We start from the raw sequence: 25,985 nt of genomic DNA, 5'->3' as shown, positions 1-25,985 counted from the left end.
CTATTACAAAATCTTAAAAGGTTTACTGATGTTCTTCAGCAAAGAGACCTTTCACCACTGCTACCTGACTTTCACCCTAACACTACATGATTAACTCTTACACTCCTCACAAGTAACTCAGTTGTAAAACTAATCATTTTAAAGAAGTTCCACTAACTCTCTCAGGTCATATAGGATGGGCAACAAACATGACCATGCAGATATTTCTGAGTCTTCGAAACAAAAATTATTTCTAAAAATCATGACATGCCATGGGAAACAGTATGGTTCTGTATGTAACAGCCACGTTGTGTCCTGGGTTTTCTGTTGTCCTTACTTTTTGCACTCTTGTCTATCATGACTTGAAATCACATATCTTACTCTCTTGATTTAAGTGGACTACATCTCCTATTATCAATTGCATATCGTTACTGTCTAATATTTAGTTATACAATAGCATGACATGAAGACTTTGACGTTAAAAGTCTTGTGTGTGTGCGTGTATGTGTGCTAGACACTGTGATCTCACACCTGTCCCCATATGTTCTTCTTCTATTTGATGTGCTATGTCGGAGACATACTTTGGTTAGACACTTCATCTAACTCAAGCTACTGGATTTAAACCACGTTACCAGATAGCTTATGTGTTGTACAGAATTAATCCTGTTAGACAATCCCAATTTCATAGCAATACCTTAATTAAATCAAAGACCCTTCTGTGTCAAATAGGAAAAATTTTTAAGAGTTGACATGCACACTATGAATAACTTCAAACTCTTTAGCAATTTTTATAAAGGTTGAAATCCATATGAAAGCATTGAGTCCAGTATACCCAAAGAATAAAGAAATGAATAAAATCAGCTAGGCAAAAGCTCAACTGAAAAGAATTGTGATGCTGAAGAGCCCCTGTATTGATTTTTTTCCCCCTAGGCGAAACTGACAGGTACCATTTACAATGTAACCTAAACTCCTAAAAATATTTCTCAATAATATGCTTATTCTTACTTATAGACATAACTGTCTGGTGCTGTAAATTCCACGATAGTGTTTACTTTGAGATTCTTGTTGCTGTATTGTTAACATGGCTTTGAATTATCCACCATTTCCTTTAGTAACCATCATTCAGTTGGGTTTTGTGCTCTTTCCAGTAGTCACATCTGGATATGAATGAAGAATTTTATCTAGATGGTTATCACAGGTTCTACCCACCCTATAACCACAAATCATACTTTGTCATATGTATTGCCCATTTTTGCTCAAAAATGGATATAAAACCCTGCTTCTCCTCCCCACATGCCCGAAGCCCTGATGTTCCCTTGTGTTCTGGAAGCATTTATTAGTGCTTGGCCTCTCGATAGAACAAGGCTTAATGCAGTTGGAGAGGTCAGTTCAAAAACAATTTGGTGAATGCTGCAGCCCACGTTGTTCGCTGTCCACCCCACCCCCTCCATTGCCAATCAAGACATAGTTGGTAAGTGCCCATTGTAGAACTGTGCACTTGTCAGCTGGAGTCCTGTATAAGTTGTTCTCCAAAGGGATCAAAGTAGAGGTGCTTGATATCATGCCCCAAAGGTCAGTAGAATGACATCAGATGGAAGACCTACTCCTACAAACTGTTATGTATATTGGGACATCCCCTTTCAGAGACTGGGTCAGATGATGCAGGACACAAGCTCCACCCGTTAGCCTGTCTTGTGCTGACTGTGCTAAGATAAAGTCGTGTTAATAAACTGTTCCAATTAGTTTACTACCACTGACCTCATGGTCCATTATTAGTCTCAATGTCAGACCTCAAACATAATGACAAATATGTAAAGTTTTTGCCAGAAAATGTGCTTTAGTGGAATCGGTTCAATGTTCGTCCTACGTTCAACTTACCTGCTGACACCATCTGGCTTACATATGAAAATGGCCAGTTGGATGAAATACTAGACTGCTGCCAGGATCTGTGGAACCAATATCAGCAGGTTCTGCTGTTGGCTGGGACTCATGGATAAGACCAGGAAGCAGAAGGGAGTTGGCTGAGAGGGAGGCATCCCTGCTCCTACTGGCTCCACATTAATGTGTATTTAAAAACACTTACCTCCTGGCCATTTCCATGCCCTTTAGCCGCCTCTCATGTGCTACTGGTTAAAGATTTGTAGAATCCGGAAATGCAGTCTTGGCTTGAGGCAACATAGATGTGGCAAATGAGTTGGCAATGTGTGCATGGGAAATGAATTCAGGAAAGGCAATTAGGCCCAATAAATTCAATTTAAATACTGAAGTGAGGCCAGAGATCATTTGGGGCAACCTCAATCGCTGCCTAATAAAAGTTCTTGCCACATTGAGCAGTGGCATGGGTACTTGCACAAATCTGACACAGGTTTTCCTATTGCTAAAATTTGTCATTGCATTGCCTGCTTTATGGACAGAGACTTGGTGCAACAAAGTTGAACTCCTATCCCAGGGACCTTTTTAGCCTGTTGGGCTTAGTACTCTAAGAAGTCTCACAACACCAGGTTAAAATCCAACAGGTTTATTTGGCAGCACGAACTTTCGGAGTGCTGCCCCTGAAGGGCAGCGCTCCGAAAGCTTGTGCTGCCAAATAAACCTGTTGGACTTTAACCCGGTGTTGTGAGGCTTCTTACTGTGCCTACCCCAGTCCAACGCTGGCATCTCCACATCAGGGCTCAGTATCATTTGGTAATGCATTTTCTCACTGAGCCAGCAGAGGGAGCTCTTACAATGAGCTGCTACACCAGTGCGAATGGGCTATTCACTTCATGTGAATTTCCATACTCTTCAGTTGGTACCCTCATAGAACCAATAACTATGAGCATAAATAAATATGCAGCTTACCCCGTTTTGGCAAAATTCGTCCAGTATGTCATGACAACAGCACTAAGCATCACGTCATTTTTGGAAAAGTTGCATGGGAACAGATCAGTCGGTCCAACCATAGGGATCCCAAAAACATAGGGTACTTCATCTCCATGGGATGCGTCAGACCAGGCTGGTTTCATGTCACTCTGACAGTGATGGTAGAAGGCGTAGAAGTATGTAGGAGAGCCATAACGAGCATGCAGATCGGCTGTCACCACTGCAGGCTCCACCCACTGATGATCAGTAAAAAGAGCCACCAAGGTTTTCCGTCGTGTCTCAGGATTGTCACGGTCTGCCCAGTCAGTGTACATGAATTTGATTGTTTCCCGGAGCGTGTCCTTACCCTCAGGGTAGCCATAAAGGTTATCCACAAACTTAGAAACAGTAAAATCGAAGTCACTCCCAGATATCCCATCGTCCTGATCTACTATCCATTCCACAAATTTGAATCCTTCTCCTTGATTGACTCCCAGCATGATGTCATAATTTAGAAACTCTCCTTGCTCCATCAGAATTTCGGGATCATCTGGTATAACATCTCCGTCAATGACTGGGCCAAAAGCAACATGATACTGGGCTGGCTTGATGTCCTGTTCTACTAGTTCCCTAAAGGTTTTCTGCCTCAGACAGTCCACCATGTCAAGAGTATCCAGCATGTTGCAGCCCACCTTCTCTGCCAGTAATCTTGTGTATTTTGCTGGCTGGTAATTCACTGCCCAGCTCGATAAGGCTGACCCACTCTGAATAATCGCTCTTTGGAAAAGGCCTGAAGACAAAACAAGAGAGTACAGAGAGTTAAAAATGAGAATTTTAGGAATCAAGAAAACCTATTAGGCCCCACAAAATTAAATATTTTGTCAGAGAACAACTCCACTTGCCTGCCTTCTCCCTCTATTCCTTCATCAACTCCTCATTTTTCAGAACTGCACCATTTTATACTGGGTACTTTAATATCTGTCCAATAATGGCTGCTTTAAGTACAATTCATGGTTTAGTTCTTGATAAGAATTCCCTAATCTTGCCCAATTATACTTCATTTCTAGTCACTTGTTCAGGCTAAACTCAATGTCTCACATGTCATGTCTTGTTTGACCAAGAGCTGAACTTCAAATCTCACATCCTGTCCCCCATTTCAATAACACTGAGTGCCTCCAATGCAACTCACCCAACGGTCCTGAAACTTCAGCGCTTGAGCCAGATCACTTTCCCTTTACATTCAATGGCTTTATCATCACTAAATTTACATTTCTTGTAACTCCCTTTGTTGAATAGTTTCCTGTACCACGGTGCCATGGCTAGTTAGCTCATCCACCCTGCAGCCCCCAGGCTCAACCAAACAAGCTGAAAAACCTCTAACCTGTTGGACAATTGCAAGGGCTGAGGATCCTGCACTCCTGCACTCTGCGTCCCCTTACCTGCCTCTCTTGCTGTCACACGCTGTTGTCCCTGGCCAATGGCCAATTCAGAAGACACTACCTTCAAGTGTGTGACCCCCTACTGGAATAAAGTGCCCCAGTAACTTTCCCTCTCTTGGATGTGCCGCAGTGTCTTCAGCTCAGCCTCCAGCTCAAGAATTCAAAGCCAAAGTTCCACAGTTGCAAACATTCACTGCAGATGTGTTTGTCCTGATTGCACACTGTGGTATCCAGACACTCCCACGGTCTGAAATTAGAGTACATCACCTCTTCTGCCATCTCCAATGTGTGTCAATTAATTAATAATTGCTGGTAACTTAATTCATTATTAATAAAGCTTACACCTCCAAATAGGTTTTGGCACTGCCATTAAACTACACTTCTGATAAAACAATACAGTACATACAATAGTGATGAAACCTACTGTTTCTATTAATACCAACTGCTTATTTACCTGTTCCTTCTGCTGCACCAATGTGGAAATTAAATATTGGATGCTGAAAAAGAGTAGGAGAAAAAAGCACCTTCACCCTGCTCTTCCCCAGCTGCTAAATAGCATACTTCTTGTAGTAAACCTTACCTAAAGGTCCTCTTTCCCCCTGTGCACCTAATTTCCACTTTGAACCAAATTCCCAAATATGCTCATTCATTATCTGTCTCACTAAGGCCAAAGTCTCCCCTCGCTGACCGTGTACCACTTACTGACACCCATTTCCAATTATTGGCCCTGTGTCCTCTGTTATCTCCTCTAGCTTCTCCCTTACTTCCCAGTTGATTTATTTTTGCTGTTTCTGTGACATATTAAAGAGCAAGAAATAAAATAAGCTTTTTGGAAGTCGTCTTTGTTCTTAACTTCCCATTTTTCCACTTGTGAGTCTGATATTTGAACCAAGAGTTATAGAATTGTAGAAGAAGTTACCACTTCAATTGATGCAGAAAGTGTGACAAATAAGTTATGACTGCTGGTTGCTCTCACTGATGTCAGCAGGATGTGCCCTTTTGTTCCTTAATCAATGAAATAAACAACTTTGGAGCCCATAACCATGGATTACAGAAAAGCTAGAAAGCCAAGAGGCATTTTATATTCACAGTCATCATCCATGGTGTTACATTTTTACTTCAGTGACAAAAATATTAAGAGATGAGCAAAGCATTACATATTTATGGCATGAATGTCATATTTATAATTAATTGGATTTGAAAAGGTCTGAGTTTTCCTACTTACCAATAGTTTCCAATTCCTAATATTTTATTTAATGAGATAGTCCATCTCCCCTTCCTGCTACAATGCAATTATACTTTTGATTTAGTCCTTTTAGCTTCAACATTATTTCAGAAGCAAGCTTCGTGGTAACTGTGACTGATCCATCATAAAAACACCATCTCTTCAAAAACCCAAGGACAACCAAAAATGGATTAGAAATCACATTAGTTGTAGGACAGTGTATGGATATTGTAGGGAGACTGATGTAATTTAAATAAGCACACATGACTACTTAATAATCACCAAGGATTGTTACCTGATTTCTGAGGTTATTTCAAGAGTGTTGGACTTTTAACCTGCTGGTACAATGTTATTATTGGCTTGTTACTCTCAGTGAGAGTAATAAGCACAGTAATGTTTGATGTTAGTGGAATGTAGATGTCGCAGAATAACTACAGAACAACAATGACTACAATTCTAAAGCCATTTATTATAATGTTCTCAGTGTCACACAGTAGTTTCCTACAAATAACTTGTTTTTTTTCTTCCACACAAAGCGCTTTGCCCTTCAACAACTCTTAATCATCTATAAAGCCCACACCTATCCAAGGATAAATACCTTTTCGTTACCTAAGCTCTTCTAACAGCTTCCTCACATCCATTTTATCATTTTACCCAAGGAAACATTTGTCATCTGATAGGTATCTGTCTTAGCTCGAGCCTCTGATCCCTCTCCCTCATGGCAGCACATTTTGTGTTGCTATTTCATTAATATTACCAGAAATTGGCGCTTCTCTGATTGTCCAATATATGGCCATGCACGTTCTTCTTGCATGCTCACTGTAATGACCCAAAGTTCACTCCTGCTCCTCCTGAAGTGAGTATCAGACTGACTGGGTTGGTGGGGGGAGGGGATCGTGGTGGCCTGAGGCAAAGGTTCTGATGGGCTTCAGCTAAATATCCTTACCGACTGCTCAAAAATAAAGCAAGTTAAAGTTCAAGACCATGATGGCACTGCTGCATGATGCCACAAGCAAGTCACCCTGTGATTAAACTTAGTTTAATTTTAGTTTATTTATCAATTAGTGTCACAAATGGGCCTACATTAACACTGAAATGAAGTTACTGTGAAAATCCCCTCGTCGCCACACTCCAGCGCCTGTTTGATTACACTGAGGGAGAATTTTAACGTGGCCAATGCACCTAACCAGCACATCTTTCAGACTGTGGGAGGAAGCCAAAGCACCCGGAGGAAAGCCACGCAGACATGGGGAGAATGTGCAAACTCCACACAGACAGTGACCCAAGCCACGAATTGAACCCAGGTCCCTGGCGCTCTGAGGCAGCAGTGCTAACCACTGTGCTGCCGTGCCGCCCAACTGGTGTACTTGTCTGGTTTCCATCTGGTAGGTGGGGTTAAAATTGCCCCTTTAATGTATTAAAATGGAAGGTAGTCTGCATGTTCATGTTACCAGCCTCCTACCAATCTTAACGACTCTGCCCAGAATAATCCCAATGAGAATTTTACACTGCATGGAAAATGATCCATTTTATTGATGGCTTTATAAGCACCTTTCTATATCATAAACCTCATAACCCTGTTAACCAAATAAGAATTTCAGTTACAAACTCTAATGAACAGCACAACATAAACATTTTAAATTTTAAAAATCCATTGTTAAGTCACGTTTTCCCTTTCTTTTTATTTTTCTACTCCTCATATCAAATCTCCGGCTCCCATTTACAAAGTACAGTAATTCCCATGAATACAAGGTCAAAGCATTTGGATCACAACACCCAGCTCTTGACTACTAAGTTCCAAATTGTATCTGCAAATCTTGGCTCTCTGGCACATTGCTAGTCTCCCAGCTCTTATGTACAGAGCTCGGGTTCACAACTCTCTTCTCATCTACTGTTAAATCTATCATTAACTAGCCGTTCCTTCTCTCTGTCTGCACATTAGTTTGATTAACAGCAGGATTCAACTTTAGACATTCTTACAAGGACACCTGTCAACTACATTGGATCTAGTGGTCGGTGAAATAAGTGACACATTTCCCGTACTCTCTGATATATACATTACACTCTGGTTCAGGAAGATGTGAGGCAGGATTTTACACTCCCAGCTGTGGGTGATGTTGAGCAGGGGGGCATTTGGGAGTCCCCTGTGCCCATTGGAGGTAATCTCCAAAGGTCATATTCCCGCTTTAACCTTCTCCCACTGGTTTTGTAAACGTTGCTCCACCCCTGTCCCATCCCAAAATTTTCTCAGGTTGCCAGCCTGTCTTACCTGAAAACTAATCTCCATGAGCTCCTTTTCTTCAGTAACTGCCTGTAATCTTAGCAGTGGCCACCACTCAATCCTGGTGCTGCTGGCGCCTACAGAGCTGCTGGCCAGCAGCTCCCCAATGTGAGACTTCCTCCCAAGATAGGGGTGAAAGTCTTGCATTAAACCTATTAATGCTGCTCCCAGCTGGGGGCTTTTGAAGGTGGCTTTATGGTGTGGAGGCTTATCATCAACTTTTGAGTGAGGGATACAAGTACCACGGTGCACTGTAAAATCTAGCCCAGGGGTTAACTCTCAATCTCAACTTCTGAAAGAAAGGAACAGAGCTTAATCTGGGAGAATATTTCACATGTATGGGCACTGGTGTGTGAAGCTTCAGTGATGCTGTTTGAGATAGAGTTTCCCAAATAGGGGTAGTGGTGCCTGATGTGTCACTGATGTATAGCAGTCAGTGAGAAATGTTGTGTGAAGCTATACTACTTGCAATTCCTTGCAGGTTTATTTTGGAATAATACAGATTATTGATATGCAGCTACTCCAGTTTTGTGCTTCTCACATAAATATGTAAGTAGGGCTTAAGCTCCCCACCCTCCCAAATTTGTGTCATAAATTTTCTCTCATCTTCATTGGTCACATCTCGATTGTAGGCTTGACTGAACAAGGAAATGTGAATATATACAAAGTGCTGGAAAAACACAGCGAGTCAGACAGCATCTGTGTAGAGAGAAACAAGGTTAATGGCTGGGATTGTCCGATCCTGCACGTGGTGGGCATTGCCACGTGTGAGGCAGGAAAAGTCCATTGACTTTTGAACAGTTGCCAAATTTTCCTGTCCTGCCTGCAGTGACGCTCACCGCTGGAGGACTAGAAAATCCCGTCAAACGTTTCAACTGCAATATAACTTTTCTTCAGAATGGAAATGGGGTTGGAAGGATTTAAGAGAATGTGAGTGGTTAGGGAGACAAGGAAATTATTAGAGGTGACATTGTCTATGATTAAAACGATGGGAATCGATAGGCCACATATAAGGTTGATGGCGGTGAATATGGGAAGGGTGTGGTTGAAGAGGTTTAAATATCAGTGAAACTGTTGGAGAGAGGACAAAATGATTCGAGATGGAACCTCAAAAAGAGGATGAGGAGTTCGAAAGCGAAATCTGTGTGTGCTGGAAAAAACTAAAATGGAAATACTCAGCAGATCCAGCAGCGACTGTGGAAAGAGAAACAAGGTGAATGGTTAGGTCTGTGAGTTTTCATCAGAAGAGATGAAATAGGGTGGGGAGTTGTTCAGTTCAGAGGAGGAAAGTGATGAGAATATATTGATGGAAAATTTACAATGGGACTTGAGGTGTGCCACAGTTTGGATCTTTCAAAATAAATCTAAGATATGCTTCAATCGCTAAAACAGGCTGCTGATATCCCATGTTTAAGATGTGTGTGTGCTTGCAAGATTAGAGAGTGTCAATGAAATATTCATGTATGCTTCACAGAGGAGAGGAACATCTCTAAGGCTAAGATATTACAGCCTCACCACAGTGTGTCTCCCCCTGGCAGATGCTGTTAACTTTGACAGGACTGTAATATCCCTCTGGGCGCGAGGTACTATAAAATCCTGATCCAAGTTATTCATTCCTGGGATTTCAGTTTCATTAGCAAGGCCATCCAATTGCCCTTGAGAAGATGGTTAGCTGACTTCTTGTATCAATGAGATGCACATGGAATAGGTACACTCAAAGTGCAATAGAAAGGGAGTTCCAGGATTTTGACCTTGAGGTAGTGAATAAGAAATGATATTGCTCTAAGTCAGGGTGGCGGGTGACTCGGAGGACAACCTGCAAATGGTGGCATTCCCATACATCTGTTCCTCTTGTTCTTCTACGTGGTGGAGGTCCCTGGTTTGGAATGTGCTGTCAAAGGGGCCTTGGTGAGTTGCTGTAGTGCATCTTCTAGCCATTACTTGCTGGTTGTGGACTGAGTCAATGTCTAAAGTGGTGGATAGTGTGTGAATCAAGCAGGATGCTTTATCCAAGAAAAGTGGCTGAACAGCTTCCACCTCCATTGCCTCAGATGACTACATTAGGCATCTGGCAAGACAAAGTGCCAAATTGGAAGTACACTAGAGTGCAGAGATCCTCAGCATGTTTGCCCTCATGAGTCAGCTGCAACTTTGTTGACTGAGTCATATGAGCCAAATGGATGATGGCCGCATCCCCAAAAACATGCTGTATGGCAAATGTACTATTGATGTGGAGATGCCGGCCAATTACATCTGCAATACAAGGATTTCTGTAAACAAGTCTTTAAGTTGACTGAGATCGGAGTCAGTGCATGGGAAGTCCTGGCTGCTAACCATACTGTCTGGAGTCACACAGTCAGGAAGGGTGTGGAAAAAGCTGAGGACAAAATAAATGACTAGATGCCGGAGAAGAGAGACCATCCTAAGGAAAGAACGTCAACTGATCATGGCGCCATTCTATTCATCTGTCACTGCCACTTACGAATGGACTTCAATGGCCAAAACACACTATATATGTTGTGGGAAATTTACCACCGGAGTCAAACTTGGAGGTTTCAACAATACAGTTTTATTTCGGACATGAAGCTTTGGGAGAAAGCACTGGTACTCCGCAGTACTTGGCAGCTACCTTCTCAATTACACAATGGCAGTTGATCATTTTTATATCTTTTAGACAATAGGCAGTACGGACATTAGCCATTTAACACATCGTTATAAGTTGAGTAGACAGATTACGGACATCGGTAGTTAACACATCGTTGCAAGCAGACAGGTACAGACATGGACAGTTAACATATCATTGTTCATAGAATGGATACATTTCCTCTATCAATGCCTGGTTTTGATCTATACATTCAGTGGCTGATTTTGTTGCATTTATGTCCCCATCTGTGGCTGACCTTATTATCAGACTTATTGTTCTGTGTCTGCCCTTATCTTAAAGTGCCTCAGGCTCTGACTAGCTTCCTGCAGCATTTCAGTTCCTCCATGTTTTAACTCTAAGTAACTGTCTGTGCTAAAAGCCAGTGCCTGTTTAATGTCCCTTCCCAGGTAACCATTTTGTGTGCCAGGCAACCATTTTGTGTGCCAGGTAACCATTTCTTTAATTCCCCCACAACATTCCCCCTTTTTGGTCAGGATTGTGATTTAATAATCCCCAGACCAACAGCTGCATCTTCACATGTAGAGGTCTGTCTTCTTCTTTCCTTCTTTGTCTCTTTCGTCGTCTTCAGGGGTCGCCATCATGTATTCTTCCTCGATGGTTACACTGGCTCCTGGCACAATTTGTGTCACCATTACTTTACAACAGACATTAAGGCATCCAACAATTAGGCAGCAGACAATTACAATTGAAATGAGTATGACCAGTCCATGCAGTAAATAGGATCCCCCCACTAGCCATTCCAGCCAGCTACTTCCTTTCTTGGGTCCCTGTCTGAAGTTATCAAGTTGTTCTCTGATGTTATTAATGACTTGGGTAATGTTATAGGATTCGTCTGTGACATGGGTTATGCATTTGTTTCCAATGATTGTACATACTCTCCCTTGTTCTGCTAACTGGTAGTCCACTGCATATCGTGTCTGCTGTGCATATAATCTCAATTCACCCATTTCTTGGTTGACAGCCTCCAGTGCTTTTGAAGTGCTGTTTCCCAGGACTGTTAGTCCACAAACAATATGATTCGTATCTTTTGCACTAATTACTCCTGCTGCGCCACCCCCCCCCCTCCCCCCCAAAGAGACAGGGCTCCAAGGAACCCATATCCCAATGATGATCCCATTGTGCCTGGGGTTTCCCAATCAGCGCAGAATTCTTTGCTGATAGCCCGGGTTACTATCTTTCTCCGGATATGCCCCTTCTGAGGGCATGGAACAGTGAGTGGTCCTATTGTTATTGAAATTAGGAGAGCGAGAAGGGGTCATGAGAAGACCTTGGCGGGTAAGATTAAGGAGAATCCCAAGGCTTTCTACAAATATGTCAAGAGTAAAAGGATGAGATGTGAAGGCATAGGACCCTTAAAAGGTGAAGGGGGAAAAGTTTGTGCGGAACCGTTAGAAATGGCGGAGGTGCTTAATGAATACTTTACCTCGGTATTCACGGTGGAAAGGGATCTGGGTGGTTGTACTGCTGGATTGCGGAGGACAGAAAGGATCGAGCATGTGGACATAAAGAAAGAGGATGTGTTGGAACTATTGAATGGCATCAAGGTTGGTAAGTCGCCGGGACCGGATGGGATGTACCCCAGGTTACTGTGGGAGGCGAGGGAGGAGATTGCGGAGCCTTTGGCGATGATCTTTGCATCGTCGATGGAGACGGGAGAGGTTCCGGAGGATTGGAGGATTGCGGATGTGGTCCCTATATTCAAGAAAGGGAACAGGGACAGCCCGGGAAATTACCGACCGGTGAGTCTAACCTCAGTGGTTGGTAAGTTGATGGAGAGGATCCTGAGAGACAGGATTTATGATCATCTAGAGAAGTTTAGTATGATCAAAAGTAGTCAGCACGGCTTTGTCAGGGGCAGGTCGTGCCTTACGAGCCTGGTTGAGTTCTTTGAAAATGTGACCAAGCACATTGACGAAGGAAGAGCGGTGGATGTGGTCTATATGGACTTCAGCAAAGCGTTCGATAAGGTCCCCCATGCAAGACTTCTTGAGAAAGTGAGAGGGCATGGGATCCAAGGGGCTGTTGCCTTGTGGATCCAGAACTGGCTTGCCTGCAGAAGGCAGAGAGTGGCTGTGGAGGGGTCTTTCTCTGCATGGAGGTCAGTGACCAGTGGAGTGCCCCAGGGATCTGTTCTGGGACCCTTGCTGTTTGTCATTTTCATAAATGACCTGGATGAGGAAGTGGAGGGATGGGTTGGTAAGTTTGCTGACGACACCAAGGTAGGTGGTGTTGTGGATAGTTTGGAGGGATGTCAGAAGTTGCAGCGAGACATAGATAGAATGCAAGACTGGGCGGAGAAGTGGCAGATGGACTTCAACCCGGATAAGTGTGTAGTGATCCATTTTGGCAGATCCAATGGGATGGAGCAGCAGTATAAAATGAAGGGTACCATTCTTAGCAGTGTAGAGGATCAGAAGGACCTTGGGGTCCGGGTCCATAGGACTCTTAAATCGGCCTCGCAGGTGGAGGATGCGGTCAAGAAGGCGTATGGCGTACTAGCCTTCATTAATCGAGGGATTGAGTTTAGGAGTCGGGAGATAATGCTGCAGCTTTATAGGACCCTGGTTAGACCCCACTTGGAGTACTGCGCGCAGTTCTGGTCACCTCATTACAGGAAAGATGTTGAAGCCATTGAAAGGGTGCAGAGGAGATTTACAAGGATGTTGCCTGGATTGGGGGGCATGCCTTATGAGGATAGGTTGAGGGAGCTTGGTCTCTTCTCCCTGGAGAGACGAAGGATGAGAGGTGACCTGATAGAGGTTTACAAGATGTTGAGGGGTCTGGATAGGGTGGACTCTCAGAGGCTATTTCCAAGGGCTGAAATGGTTGCTACGAGAGGACACAGGTTTAAGGTGCTGGGGGGTAGGTACAGGGGGGATGTCAGGGGTAAGTTTTTCACTCAGAGGGTGGTGGGTGAGTGGAATCGGCTGACGTCGGTGGTGGTGGAGGCAAACTCGTTGGGGTCTTTTAAGAGACTTCTGGATGAGTACATGGGATTTAATGGGATTGAGGGCTATAGATAGGCCTAGAGGTGGGGATGTGATCGGCGCAACTTGTGGGCCGAAGGGCCTGTTTGTGCTGTGACTTTCTATGTTCTATGTTCTATTGTTCCTACTGCAAAAAGGATCGTGAGGGTTGGTGTTTCTGTCGTGTAAGTACCATTGAAGAGGAATACATATCCCTTCTTAGCCTGGTAGCATTTAGTGTCCCGATTATTAGTTTGTGTATACCGCCAATTGCTCGGTTTACTTGACTCACTGTTTGATCCCACCACCTGGTAAGTATCAGATGGGTATGTCCATTCGGCTGAGCTGACATGAGTCCCATTACACTGTCCACAAATGAGCTGCCTCCCCGCGGTTACATTCAGGCATTTCTGTACATCACAGGTGCAAGTAAACTGACCCTTATTAACCCGACAATGCTGATGGACACACTGCGTCTGTACGCAGGAATCATTCTTGGGGACCAAGGCATATGCACATCCCCATCCCTGCCCCGTGAAACAAAGCGGATAGCTAGCATTATCCGAGCAAGCTCTTCCTCCCACCTGTTGGAGCCCCCAGCACACAGGATCTGTGGGATTTACAAGTTCCACACATCTCCCCTGCATACCTTTGCCAATTTGTCCCTTACAGGGTGCGTCTGATGTATCTACTGTATATAAGTCATGAGGGGTCCACCCAGGGATGGCCACAAATACGGCTTCTACCGATTGGGCTAACAGGTAACATACAGTTCGATTCCCGTCTAAGTGTATATGAGCCTTGTAAAATAGGTTATCCTCCAGCCCAGTCAAATTTACGGTCGCGACAACACAAAGTAATACAGTTACATACGCGATTTCATACATATCCGCAACAAGCAAGTATCAATCCTAATATTGTAAGTTATACAATTTTCAAAAGTTATACTGTCAACCCGAATGCGTCAGTTACTCTTGCTTGCAGTCTTCACCTGTTTTGGGGAAAGCAATCTGGTCATTTAAATTCATTCATTCATTTCTTTGTGTAATTTCAGCTGGGTCCAATGTTTCCATACACCTTTCCCTCTTATGTCTACACAGGCACAGGTGTCTCCACTAATTATAACTTCATATGGCCCATTCCATTTTGGTGCAAACCCTGGTTTGTCAGGTAATGTTTTTACTAGGACGCGACTTCCCGCTGTTGGGACGTCAGGGAGCATTTCAAGCTCTCTCTGTGCGTCTCTTTTTTCCTGATTATCTTTTACCAATTTGCGCATCCCTTTTAGTTGGGCGCTTAGTTCCAAAACATATCTCCTGATTGTATCTTTTAGTGGACCTACATTGGTCCCATCTGTTATGATGCTTTCTGGTAATTGCATTGCCCGTCCTGTCATCAGTTCATAAGGGGTTAATCTGGTTGTCCGGTTTGTGGTAGCTCTTAGCCTCATTAATATAGTGGGCAATACCTCTGTCCACATTTGTCCCGATGTTTGTATGGCTTTAGCCAGTGCATTCTTAAGTGTTCTATTCATACGTTCCACCATTCCAGAACTCTGTGGGTGGTAAGTGATGTGGAATTTTTGTTTTATCCCCATCAATTGGCATACTGTTTTTACCACCTTTCCAATGAAGTGCGTCCCTTGGTCCAAATCGATTTGTAGGGGTACACCCCATCTAGGGATTACCTCTTCTGCCAATATTCTAGCCACCGTGGTAGCAGTACAATTTGTAGTAGGGAATGCTTCTACCCACCTGGTGAACTGGTCTATAATAACCAGACAATAGGTTTTGCCATGGGATTGTGGTAGTGGCCCTGTGAAATCTATTTGCAGATGTTCCCAGGGTCCCTTTGGTCACAGCTGGTGTCCCATCTTAATTTTTATGGGTCGACCAGGGTTGTGTTGTGTGCACGTCATGCATTGGTGACAATGTCGGGCTATGTCTCTTCCCATTCCTTTCCACCACCATTCCTTTCCTATACTAGTTATCATGGCCTCTCTACCCACATGTGAGGGTCCATGGTGTAGTTCCAATAGGGTGTTTTGTATGCACTCTGGTGTTATTACCTTATCTTCTCGTCTCCAAATGTTATCAGTCCCTTTGACCGCTCCCTGTGCTTCCCACTTCTCCTTTTTCCCTTTCGAGGTATCCTCATGTAAGTCCCGAATATCTATTTCATCTCCTGTCTGTTCTGTTGCTGCTATTGGCAGCTCGCCAACTGTCTCCTGTTTTAAGGCTAACTGTGCTGCTCTATCTGTGGCTTTGAAATTTAACCAGTCTGGGTTATCTCTTCCTGGTTCTTTCTGGTGCACTTTAATTTTGATTACTGCGGCTTCTCGAGGTTTCTCGCTAGCTCTCAACAATGCCTCAATTCTTTGTTGGTGTTTAATAGGAGTTCCTCCTGTGGTTATGAACCCCCTTCTACCCCATGCTGTCATATAGTTATGTATGACTCCGAACGCGTATTGACTATCTGTATATATGTTTACCGTTTTGCCTTCAGATAACTCTAGTGCCTGTGTGAGTGCCACTAGTTCTGTCACTTGCACGGATAGACCTCCGTCAATCCTTTCTGACCTTACTGTCTCTAATTTGTCACTTACTACTACCCACCCTATCCGGGGTAATCCTTCCACATATTTGCATGAACCATATACAAAAAGGGTCTCCTCAGCTGTTGTTAAAGGTACATCCTTTATCTACCTTCTTCTACGTCCATATCTATATCCCCACAATTGTGTGGCTCTCCTGTGTCTAAAATCCCTTCTGCTGGGTTATTTCCCTTATTATTATTATGGATTTGCTTGGAGGTAGGAGGACAGCTTCCCACTTAGCCCTTCTCATGTTTGAGATGGACCTTAGCTTTCCCGTGTTCAACATTTCCACCAAGGTGTGTTTGGTGTGAATGATTATATTCTCTGTCATGATTACTGGCTCGCTAACCTTTACGGCCCAGGCGGCACAATCCGGCAGTCCGGTGACTACCGGCCCTTCTGCGGTTGAATAATACCCTATGGGTCTCCTTTTGTCGCCATGGTCCTGTGTTACCACTGTGGAGTAGAACCCTGCCTCACTAGTACAATGGATGTGGAAGTCCTTATTAGAATCTGGTAATCCTAGTCCAGGGGCTGATATCAGTTCTGTTTTTATTTTGTTGTAAGCCTCTTCCTGCTCGGGTCCCCATTCTACGGGATCTAAAGCTGGTTTTCCCCCTTTGACTAGTCTTTGTATAAGTTCTGCCAATTTTGCAAATCCCGGGATAAAACTCCGGCTATAGTTAAACAGTCCCAGCACCTTCCTGACCCCTCTTACGGTGACGGGTCGCGGCATTTGTTGTACCGCCTTCTTTTGGTCTGTTGGCATTTCTTTAAGCCCTTGGAATATAAGGTGGCCTAGGTACAGGACCTGTGTTTTCCCGATTTGTGCCTTTTTGGGGCTCACCTTTAACCCTGCGGTTTTTAGTTCGTTTAATACTAGATATAGTGCTTCCTGATGTCCTGACTTGGACTCTGAAGCAATTAAGATATCATCTACATATTGTAGGATCATGCTACCCTCTGGCAGTTCTACCCTGTTCAGGATGTCACTCATTACTCGATGGAAGATAGCGGGGCTGTTGTGGAATCCCTGCGGTAGGCGAGTCCAAGTGTACTGTTTGTCTCCCACTGTAAAGGTGAATTTGTCTTGGGATTCGGGATCCAAGGGTAGGGACCAGAATCTGTTGGCTATATCCAAGACTGTGAATATTTTGTGCTCCTGTGACAGTCCATTTAAGATTGTCGAAGGGCTTGCTACAATGGGGTGCAACTTGGACGTGACTTTATTGAGTCCGGTGTAATCTATCGTGAGCCTGTAGCTTCCGTCAGGTTTGCTCACCGGACAGGTTGGGGAGTTAGTGGTGCTTGTGGTTTCTCTCAGAATCCCCCTTTCCACTAACCCTTTAACTATCTCCACCACAGCTTTCTCTGCCTCTGGTTTTATTGGGTATTGTCGGTGGGGTTTATGCTCCGGTCCAGGTACCTTTATTGGGTCCGTTTTAGTTAAGCCGGTATCTAACTTTGCTTTAGCCCATACTCTGGGGACGGAAGCACAGATGGCTCCGAACCCTCCTGTCTCTAATTCCCAATTTCTGGTGGTGACTGTGACCATCTTAATAGTTTTGAGGTGACTTGTGAGTTTTCCTATTCTAGTTTTCTGACCATCCTGTCTTGGCCAGATTAATTCTCCCTTTCCACAGTCTATCAAAATCTCATATTCTTTCATTAAATCATTTCCCATTATTGTACCCTCGTTATTTTTACACACATAAAACCTCATTGGTATATACAGATTATTTATTTCTACTAATGTGGTCTCGCTCAGGTATTTTGTTTCCTCCTATCCCAGTTAGGTAAATCATTTTACTTGTAGTGGGTAAGGGTAGGTCGGTGACAAATATGGATTCTCCTGTGTCCACAAGCATCTCACATTGCCTGCCCCCAACTAGTGCAGACACATAAATCCTTCCCTCCTTCTTACCCTTATGAATGGGGGCTGCAGACCGTCAATCTTGCTGACCTCAGAGGTTCCTTGGTTCCTCTGGTTCTGCTGTGGTCATGGATCGGGTCGGGGGTCTTCCATGTTTATCCCAACACACTGCTTCTGTGTGTCCATGTTTATGACAGTGGCTACAATGTTTCCCACTGCTCTCAAATCTGTTTCCTTTCCTTGGGACCCCGCAATCCCTCGCAAAGTGCTCTTGTCGGCCACAATTGTGGCAAGTCAGTTTGGACTTAGTTCCATTCCCGTTACTGTAAGCGGCTATTCTTTCTAGCCTTGCTCTTAACACTAAATTCTGGGAAGAATTAGATACAATTTAGGTAGGACATCAATTACACCTGAGAGACGTACACCAACTGGTCAGGGCAGTCTGTCCTGCGGATAAGTAGAGGCAGGTAGCAGGTGGACCTGCTGCTCCTCCAGCACAGGATTATAGTGGGGGACGGTGGACACATGTAGTCACCCTAACAGCAGAAATAGATGCCCAACAGGCACCCTTCACCCAGTTTAAGATTGAAATTCAGAGAGTATTAGGGAATGCTCCTATTAACTGGAGCAGAATTACTCCTCTCCGCCTCCCGGTACGCCACTAGCCCATTCTACTAATTCATTGTAATCTTGGGACATAATCACTCCCATTTTTAGGATGGTTTGGTGAGCACTAGAGAGCTCATTCTTGAAAGCTTGGATGAACGCTCGATCCCCATGACCTGGGTTTCCTTGCCCTGAGCATTCCTGATATACTTGGAACAACCGTTCCCCGTATTCAGAAGCTCCTTCTCCCTTTAGCTGCTTGGTTGTGGTAATTCTGCTCCAGTTAATAGGAGCATTCCCTAATACTCTCTGAATTTCAATCTTAAACTGGGTGAAGGGTGCCTGTTGGGCATCTATTTCTGCTGTTAGGGTGACTACATGTGTCCACCGTCCCCCACTATAATCCTGTGCTGGAGGAGCAGCAGGTCCACCTGCTACCTGCCTCTACTTATCCGCAGGACAGGCTGCCCTGACCAGTTGGTGTACGTCTCTCAGGTGTAATTGATGTCCTACCCAAATTGTATCTAATTCTTCCCAGAATTTAGTGTTTGCGCTTCTAGGTTGTAATTTACCCAGGGAAGCCATTATCTGCTGCCTCTCACTTGGGGTGAATGGTTTATAATTCGCTTTTGGTTGCGCATCTGTTCCCCCTCAGGTTACTGGCACTAAGTTGTGTTCTAGCGCTTCCCACTCCTCTGGGGGAGCGGTTGGTCCCTGTCATGTGGACTCATAAGGAGGTAAAGGAACAGTTTCCCCTCTCCACTGATTCTCTTCTGACACTTGGTTTTGTTTCTCCAGTTCCCCTACTCTGGATTCTAACTCCACTTTTTATTAGAGGCGACTACTTGCTCAATTAGTCCAGCTAACTGATGTACTAATAAAACCCCTGTCTTCTTTGTCTTGTTTCTCTTTTCCTCATCTATCCACTTTCTCTGCTGTTCTAAGGTCTGAGAAGCATCCCAGCCATCCCTTTGTATCCTCTTTATTAACGCTTGCCTGTCTGTTATGTACACTTCAATGAGAGAACCTGCAGATCCCCTCTTAACTTCTTTATCTGCCATTTCGCAGACTTCACTACCCCCGGTCACTATTGCCTCCTTGGCAACGTGTTTTAGGCACCGTATGGCCACGATTACTCCCTAGTAAAGTGTGCTCTCTACTGTAGGGACTTCACTACCCACGGCCACTATTACTACTCTAGCACCGTGTTTCACTACCGTCTCAGGGTTTCAATTTATACTCATGGCTTCCACTATTACTGCCTCGGCAATGTGTTTCTCCACCGGAGTCCGGCTCTAGGTCAGAGTTGATCAGCTCCTTTTCTGCACCGCTTTTACAACATTGACAGTCCAGTACCCAACTATAGAAACTTTCATGCAAACAGGTGGCAACTCTGCGTTTGTTCGCCACTACAGAGTTCGATGTTAACCGACCTCTGCCACTTGTGCTTCACAATCCTAAGTGCCCTTGGTGCCTCTACGCCCACTACAGGGTCCTGACCTTCACGTGGGGGATTTTCCACTCTTAACAACTGGTCTAAGGCTGCGCATTTGAGACAGGCACTTCCTTGTCCTCTAGTCAGTCAGCACAAGTAACAGTTACTTATCACTATCTGCAGTTAGTACTTATCACTATACCATATACAATCAATACTTATTACTACAAATACCCCTTAATTTTAACCCCTTTTAAACTGTATTCTTGAGCTTGTCTGACTCCCACAGATTCAGTGATCTCTATCCCGGCTTTCCGATCGTGGCCAATCGATCGAAACTTACCAGCAATGAGATCCTTGCCGACTACGCCAATTGTTATGGGAAATTTACCACCGGAGTCAGACTTGGAGGTTTCAACAATACAGTTTTATTTCGGACACAAAGCTTCGGGAGAAAGCACTGGTACTCCGCAGTACTTGGCAGCTACCTTCTCAATTACACAATGGCAGTTGATCATTTTTATATCTTTTAGACAATAGGCAGTACGGACATTAGCCATTTAACACATCGTTATAAGTTGAGTAGACAGATTACGGACATCGGTAGTTAACACATCGTTGCAAGCAGACAGGTACAGACATGGACAGTTAACATATCATTGTTTATAGAATGGATACGTTTCCTCTATCAATGACTGGTTTTCAGTCATTCAGTGGCTGATTTTGTTACATTTATGTATTTATGTCCCCATCTGTGGCTGACCTTATTATCAGACTTATTGTTCTGGGTCTGCCCTGATCTTAAAGTGCCTCGGCTCCGACTAGCTTCCTGTAGCATTTCAGTTCCTGCATGTTTTAACTTTAAGTAACTGTCTGTGCTAAAAGCCAGTGCCTGTTTAATGTCCCTTCCCAGGTAACCATTTTGTGTGCCAGGCAACTATTTTCTGTGCCAGGTAACCATTTCTTTAATTCCCCCACAACAATATACAATACAGAAATGACATAGAGCCTGGGCACTATCCATTGTCTCTGATATGGACAGATGTCATGGATGGTGTCAAACTTTAGTGATGGTAATGCTGTTAAATGTCAAGGGGAGACAGTTGAATTCTTTCGTGTTAGAGATGATCATGGCTGGGCACATGTATGGAGTGAATGTTTTGTCATTTATCAGCCCAAGCCTGAATGTTTTCCAAGTGTTGCTGCTTGCGGGAATGGGCTACCTCTATATGTAAGGAATTGCAAAGAGTACTGAACACTCCATAACAGAAATTAAAGCTCAGTGACAACTTCTGTCAATTTAGACTCTGGAGATTGATATGAATTGTACCTGGCTACTTTGAAGGTTAAAACAACATCAACGAGTAGCCCGTAACCAAGCCCCTGTTTGCTCAGTTATGGACACATGGTTGTGAAAAATGAGAAAGACATTAGCTTGAGTAAAACTTTAAATAACAGACTGATATGCAATATTAATTCATGGAAAGTTCTGGATTTTGGCAGCTGCAATTACTGTGCCATAAGAGACAGCCTTTTACCAGGGGGTGTTATGCAAATGTCCAACTGTCCTCTGACCTTATCAAGTGAAGCATTAGCATACAATTAATCCCCCCACCCCACAATTTCCTGCCAGCTGGCTAGACATTGGTGCCAGAATGTCACTGTGAGAATGTGTAAGTGAATGATAGCACAAAGGAGTGGCTTTCCTTGCCCACTTCCCAACACAGCATGCATAGTCATCTGCTAGAAAAATGGGAAATCAATTCTGATGTAACTGCACAAATGTGGTCACAGTTCAAGGAATGTGATAGCTCGAATTTCAGTCTAGTCCAGTCTCTTATTGGTCCCATCACATTCAGACAGAGCCTTGCTGGTAAGCACCCTTCTTACTGACATAACCTTTCCACAATAAGATGTGAGCTAGAATGTGTGCCAGACGTATTTCTACCCATTGTGGTGTAGAATCAGTGATCATATTTTAATTTAAAGCATAGCCTACAGAGTTTGATTTTTTTTTCTCTTTTTAAAAATTTTTTACTCCATTCTTAAAGTTACCAAGCCAAAGCTCAGAATGGACCAGGCAAACCCAAATTCAGTCTATGCTTGCGCCAAAAACCAAATTCAAATTCCAATTGAATCCAATTCATGGTCCCCACAAGGGAGGCAAACAAGATCCAAATTGACAAGATAAGACATTGCACCCCATCTTGGGCTTGATCTGAAGCTTGATCTTAGCGAAAAGGCTCAGAGATACTTTTGTGCTGTTGCCATTCTAGGTGCTAATCAGACTCAATCCACTTCCTATATATCATATGTAATACCAGATCAGGCACACTTGGGTTGGTATGGCTGTAGCAACACTTGGTCACAAACTCTCAGAAATGCCACCATGGATTTGAAGACTACCTCAAAATCAAGGGAACATTTAATTCTACTAGAACTTCTGGTTATGAAATAAACTTAAATGTGAATAGAATTAATATTCAGAAACTTGAGTCCCTGAAAAGGAATCCAGCAGTTTTAATATTTTTAAAGTTTATTTATTAGCGTCACAGGTAGGCTTATATTAACACTGCAATGAAGTTACCATGAAAATCCACTTGTTGCCTCATTTCGGCACCTGTTCGGGTACACTGAGGGAGAAATTAGAATGGCCAAGGTACCTAACCAGCTTGTCTTTCGGACTGTGGAGAAAACCAGAGCACCTGGAGGACACCCATGCAGACATGGGGAGAACATGCAGACAGTGATCCAAGCAAGGTCCCTGGTGCTGTGAGGCAGCAGTGCTAACCACTGTGCCACGGTGCCGCCCATATGCCTGTAACCCACAATCACCCTTCTCAGGAGAGATTAACCCAGGTCCTTCATACATGTAAAAATAAACCCTTCACCAACAACCCGCTCAGGGAGTTTGTTCCATTTAGGCACTGCCCTGTGTGGAAGGCACATGTGCCCTGTGTGGTCTTATTACAAATCATGTCGCAGTCTTGTGAATTTTCTACTTGAGCCTTCCAGCCTTACACTCATTGTCAAATTTGTTATTGTTTTATTTAAACTTCATTAATGCTTTCATTATTTTTAAGATTCATTTGAGTCTTGCCTCAATCGTCTTTTCCCAGCTTGAGACTTTCTTCATAATTCAGATCTCTAATCGTTCTGAATTATTCTGCCCACTTTTACCTGAACCCTTACTGAAGCATCTATGTTTTTGTTTGAGGTTGGGTAACCCAAACTATGCACTATATTCTAGAATTGGTCCAACCTGATGTGGTCAGAACAACATCAATTTGTTCTGACTTGTTGGTTCAACACTCTCCAGAAATAGTCAGTGCTCAATGTGTCTCATCAATGTTGGCCTCACACAGGCCAAATGCTTCCACATTTTGATTAAACATTATTCGTAAATCCTCAAAACAAACAGGTTAGTCAACATCTTGAATGGAAAAAGACAGGTTATAATGTTTGGGTGCAACCCTTCACTGGACTGAAGGGTGAGTGAAACATGTATTTTAATAAGATTTTAGCATTCTCAGTTTTATTTTAGATTGACAGCATTGGCAGTTTTTCATTTTTGCTTTCCTCTATAGTACAAAACACTTAAGGGAACTGCTGCAAGCTTTTCAGAAAAAGTAAATCCTTTACAACAGCAGTTGGTGATAATTCTGCTATTCCCATTCATACCTCCTCCAGAGACACCCTTTGTTTCTTGTCCCATTATCTCCCCAGTTTGCCTTGCACCATCATCTCTTTTGTTATTTAGGGATGCATTTCACATTTCCAACTGGCTCGCAACAGGAGAAGCTGTTAGTGCGTCAGGAACCCAGAAGTTTGAGCAGCAGGCTTTTCAGTGCCTTTTTGACCTAATCATGGTATTTCGTAGGATCCTACAATGCAGAAGGAGGCCATTCAGCCCATCGAGTCTGCATGACCACAATTCCACCTAGGCCCTATGCCCATAACCCCATACATTTACCCTAGCTGGCCCCCTGACACTCAGGGGCAATTTAGCATGGCCAATCCACCTTTGGACTGTGGGAGGAAACCCACGCAGATACAGGGAGAATGTGCAAACTCCACACGGACAGTGACCCAAGCCGGGAATCGCACCCGGGTCCCTGGCGCTGTGAGGCAGCAGTGCTAACCACTTGACTTCTGGGATTCCAACCAATTTGAGTGGGTGGTGTGGTGACCAATCAGAGCAGTCTATTTCAGCTCCACTATTTAAAGGAGATGAGTGTCAGAATGTCAAAACAGAGCCAGCAACTTGATAGATGGAAGGTCGACATGCCAAGGCCGCACCATCGTTCTCAGATACATCCCTGAACATCATGTTGCAGACTATGAAGTTCCGTAGGTTCACTAATGTCTTTCAGGGAAGGAAATCTGCTGTCCTGACCTGGTCTGGCCTACATGTGAATCCAGAGCCGCAGCAATGTGGCTGACTCTCCACTGCCCTCTGAACAAGGGCAACTAGGGATGGCAATAAATGCTGGCCAGCCAGCGACGCCCAAGTCCCACGAATGAATTAAAAAAAATTTTTTTCCCATGGATAGGAGAAAGAAACCTGTCATAGAGAACACGCAGACATGACTGGACTTTGCCGGGGAGGTCAATGGCAGGATTATGGTGCTTAGTTCTGGAGATAGTGGCCAGAGAGATTCAATGACCTGATCAAGGGAGGATAGATGAGTGACATCACATATTCAACCTCACTCTGCCTTCCCTAGCCTTCTACTGCATGTCACTCCTCAGACCAACAACGCTGAGTCAGAGGAGGGGACAATGGAGATAAGCCAGCTTTTGAATTGCCAGATCAGTAGTGATGGAGAAATGGGAGTCTCTCAGTACATACATGATGACAGAATTAAAGATAACACAGCCATATGGCAGACAACACTCACTCGTTCCGATCTGTTGTCAACATGCACTGAAATATGACGATCTGTATAATGATGACTGAAGGCCCTCTCTACCTTGTTAGTTTTAATTCATGTCTTTCATTTCCCACAGACAAGCTTCACTCAGGAGCTAAGACCAAAAAGAAGGAAAACCTTTCAGAGGTAGTCACTCACTCCGAGGAAGCACTAGCAGATCATCTGAAATCTGCACAGTTCTATGGACCCATCATGACATTGTCACATGGTGGACTACCTGCAACCTCTCTCACAGTCCCCTTCTCCATCACTCCCTCATTCACAGTCCCCTTCTCCGTCCCTTCCTCACTCACAGTCCCCTTCACCATCATCCCCTCACTCACAATCGCCTTCTTCATCCTCTCCTCACTCACAGTCCCCTTCTCCGTCCCTTCCTCACTCACAGTCCCCTTCACCATCATCCCCTCACTCACAATCGCCTTCTTCATCCTCTCCTCACTCACAGTCCCCTTCTCCACCCCTTCCTCATTCACAGTCCCTTTCTCCATCCCTTCCTCACTCACAGTCCCTTCTCCATCCTCCCTCTCTCACAGTTCCCTTCTCCATCCTCCCTCTCTCACAGTCCCCTTCTCCATCCTCCCTCACTCACAGTCCCCTTCTCCATCCTCCCTCACTCACAGTCCCTTCTCCATCCTCCCTCACTCACAGTCCCTTCTCCATCCTCCCTCTCTCACAGTTCCCTTCTCCATCCTCCCTCGCTCACGGTCCCCTTCTCCATCCCTCCCTCACTCACAGTCCCCTTTTCCATCCTCCCTCACTCACAGTCCTCTTCTCCATCCTCCCTCTCTCACAGTCCCTTCTCCATCCTCCCTCGCTCACGGTCCCCTTCTCCATACTCCTCTCACTCACAGTCCCCTTTTCCATCATCCTCTCACTCAGTCCCCTGCTCCAGCCTCCCTCACTCACGGTTCCCTTCTCCATCCCTCCCTCACTCACAGTCCTCTTCTCCATCCTCCCCTCACTCACAGTCCTCTTCTCCATCCTCCCCTCACTCACAGTCACCTTCTTCACCTTCAACCTCACTCACAGTCCCTTTCTCCATCCTCCCTCTCTCACAGTTCCCTTCTCCATTCTCCCTCGCTCACGGTCCCCTTCTCCATCCCTCCCTCACTCACAGTCCCCTTTTCCATCCTCCCTCGCTCACG

The 25,985-nt window shown here is 44.3% G+C and overlaps 1 protein-coding gene across 14 annotated transcripts in view; it reads right to left on the bottom strand.

The window, feature by feature from the left end:
* The window catches only part of nlgn3a (neuroligin 3a), a 189,837-nt gene that overhangs the window by 34,997 nt on the left and 128,855 nt on the right, over window positions 1-25,985 (bottom strand). For 11 of the 14 annotated variants that reach the window (XM_078211444.1, XM_078211446.1, XM_078211451.1 and 8 more), the window contains one exon: window positions 2,821-3,610. In XM_078211444.1, coding sequence (XP_078067570.1) covers window positions 2,821-3,610 — 790 coding nt within the window. Of the gene's footprint in view, window positions 1-2,820; window positions 3,617-25,985 lie in introns of all 14 variants that reach the window. The other 3 variants (XM_078211442.1, XM_078211439.1, XM_078211445.1) reach the window with 1 other exon arrangement.

The sequence above is a fragment of the Mustelus asterias genome, chromosome 4 (genome assembly GCF_964213995.1).
Source record: "Mustelus asterias chromosome 4, sMusAst1.hap1.1, whole genome shotgun sequence".
Classification (NCBI taxonomy): Eukaryota; Metazoa; Chordata; class Chondrichthyes; order Carcharhiniformes; family Triakidae; genus Mustelus; species Mustelus asterias.
This window is presented reverse-complemented; position numbering and strand designations above follow the sequence as displayed.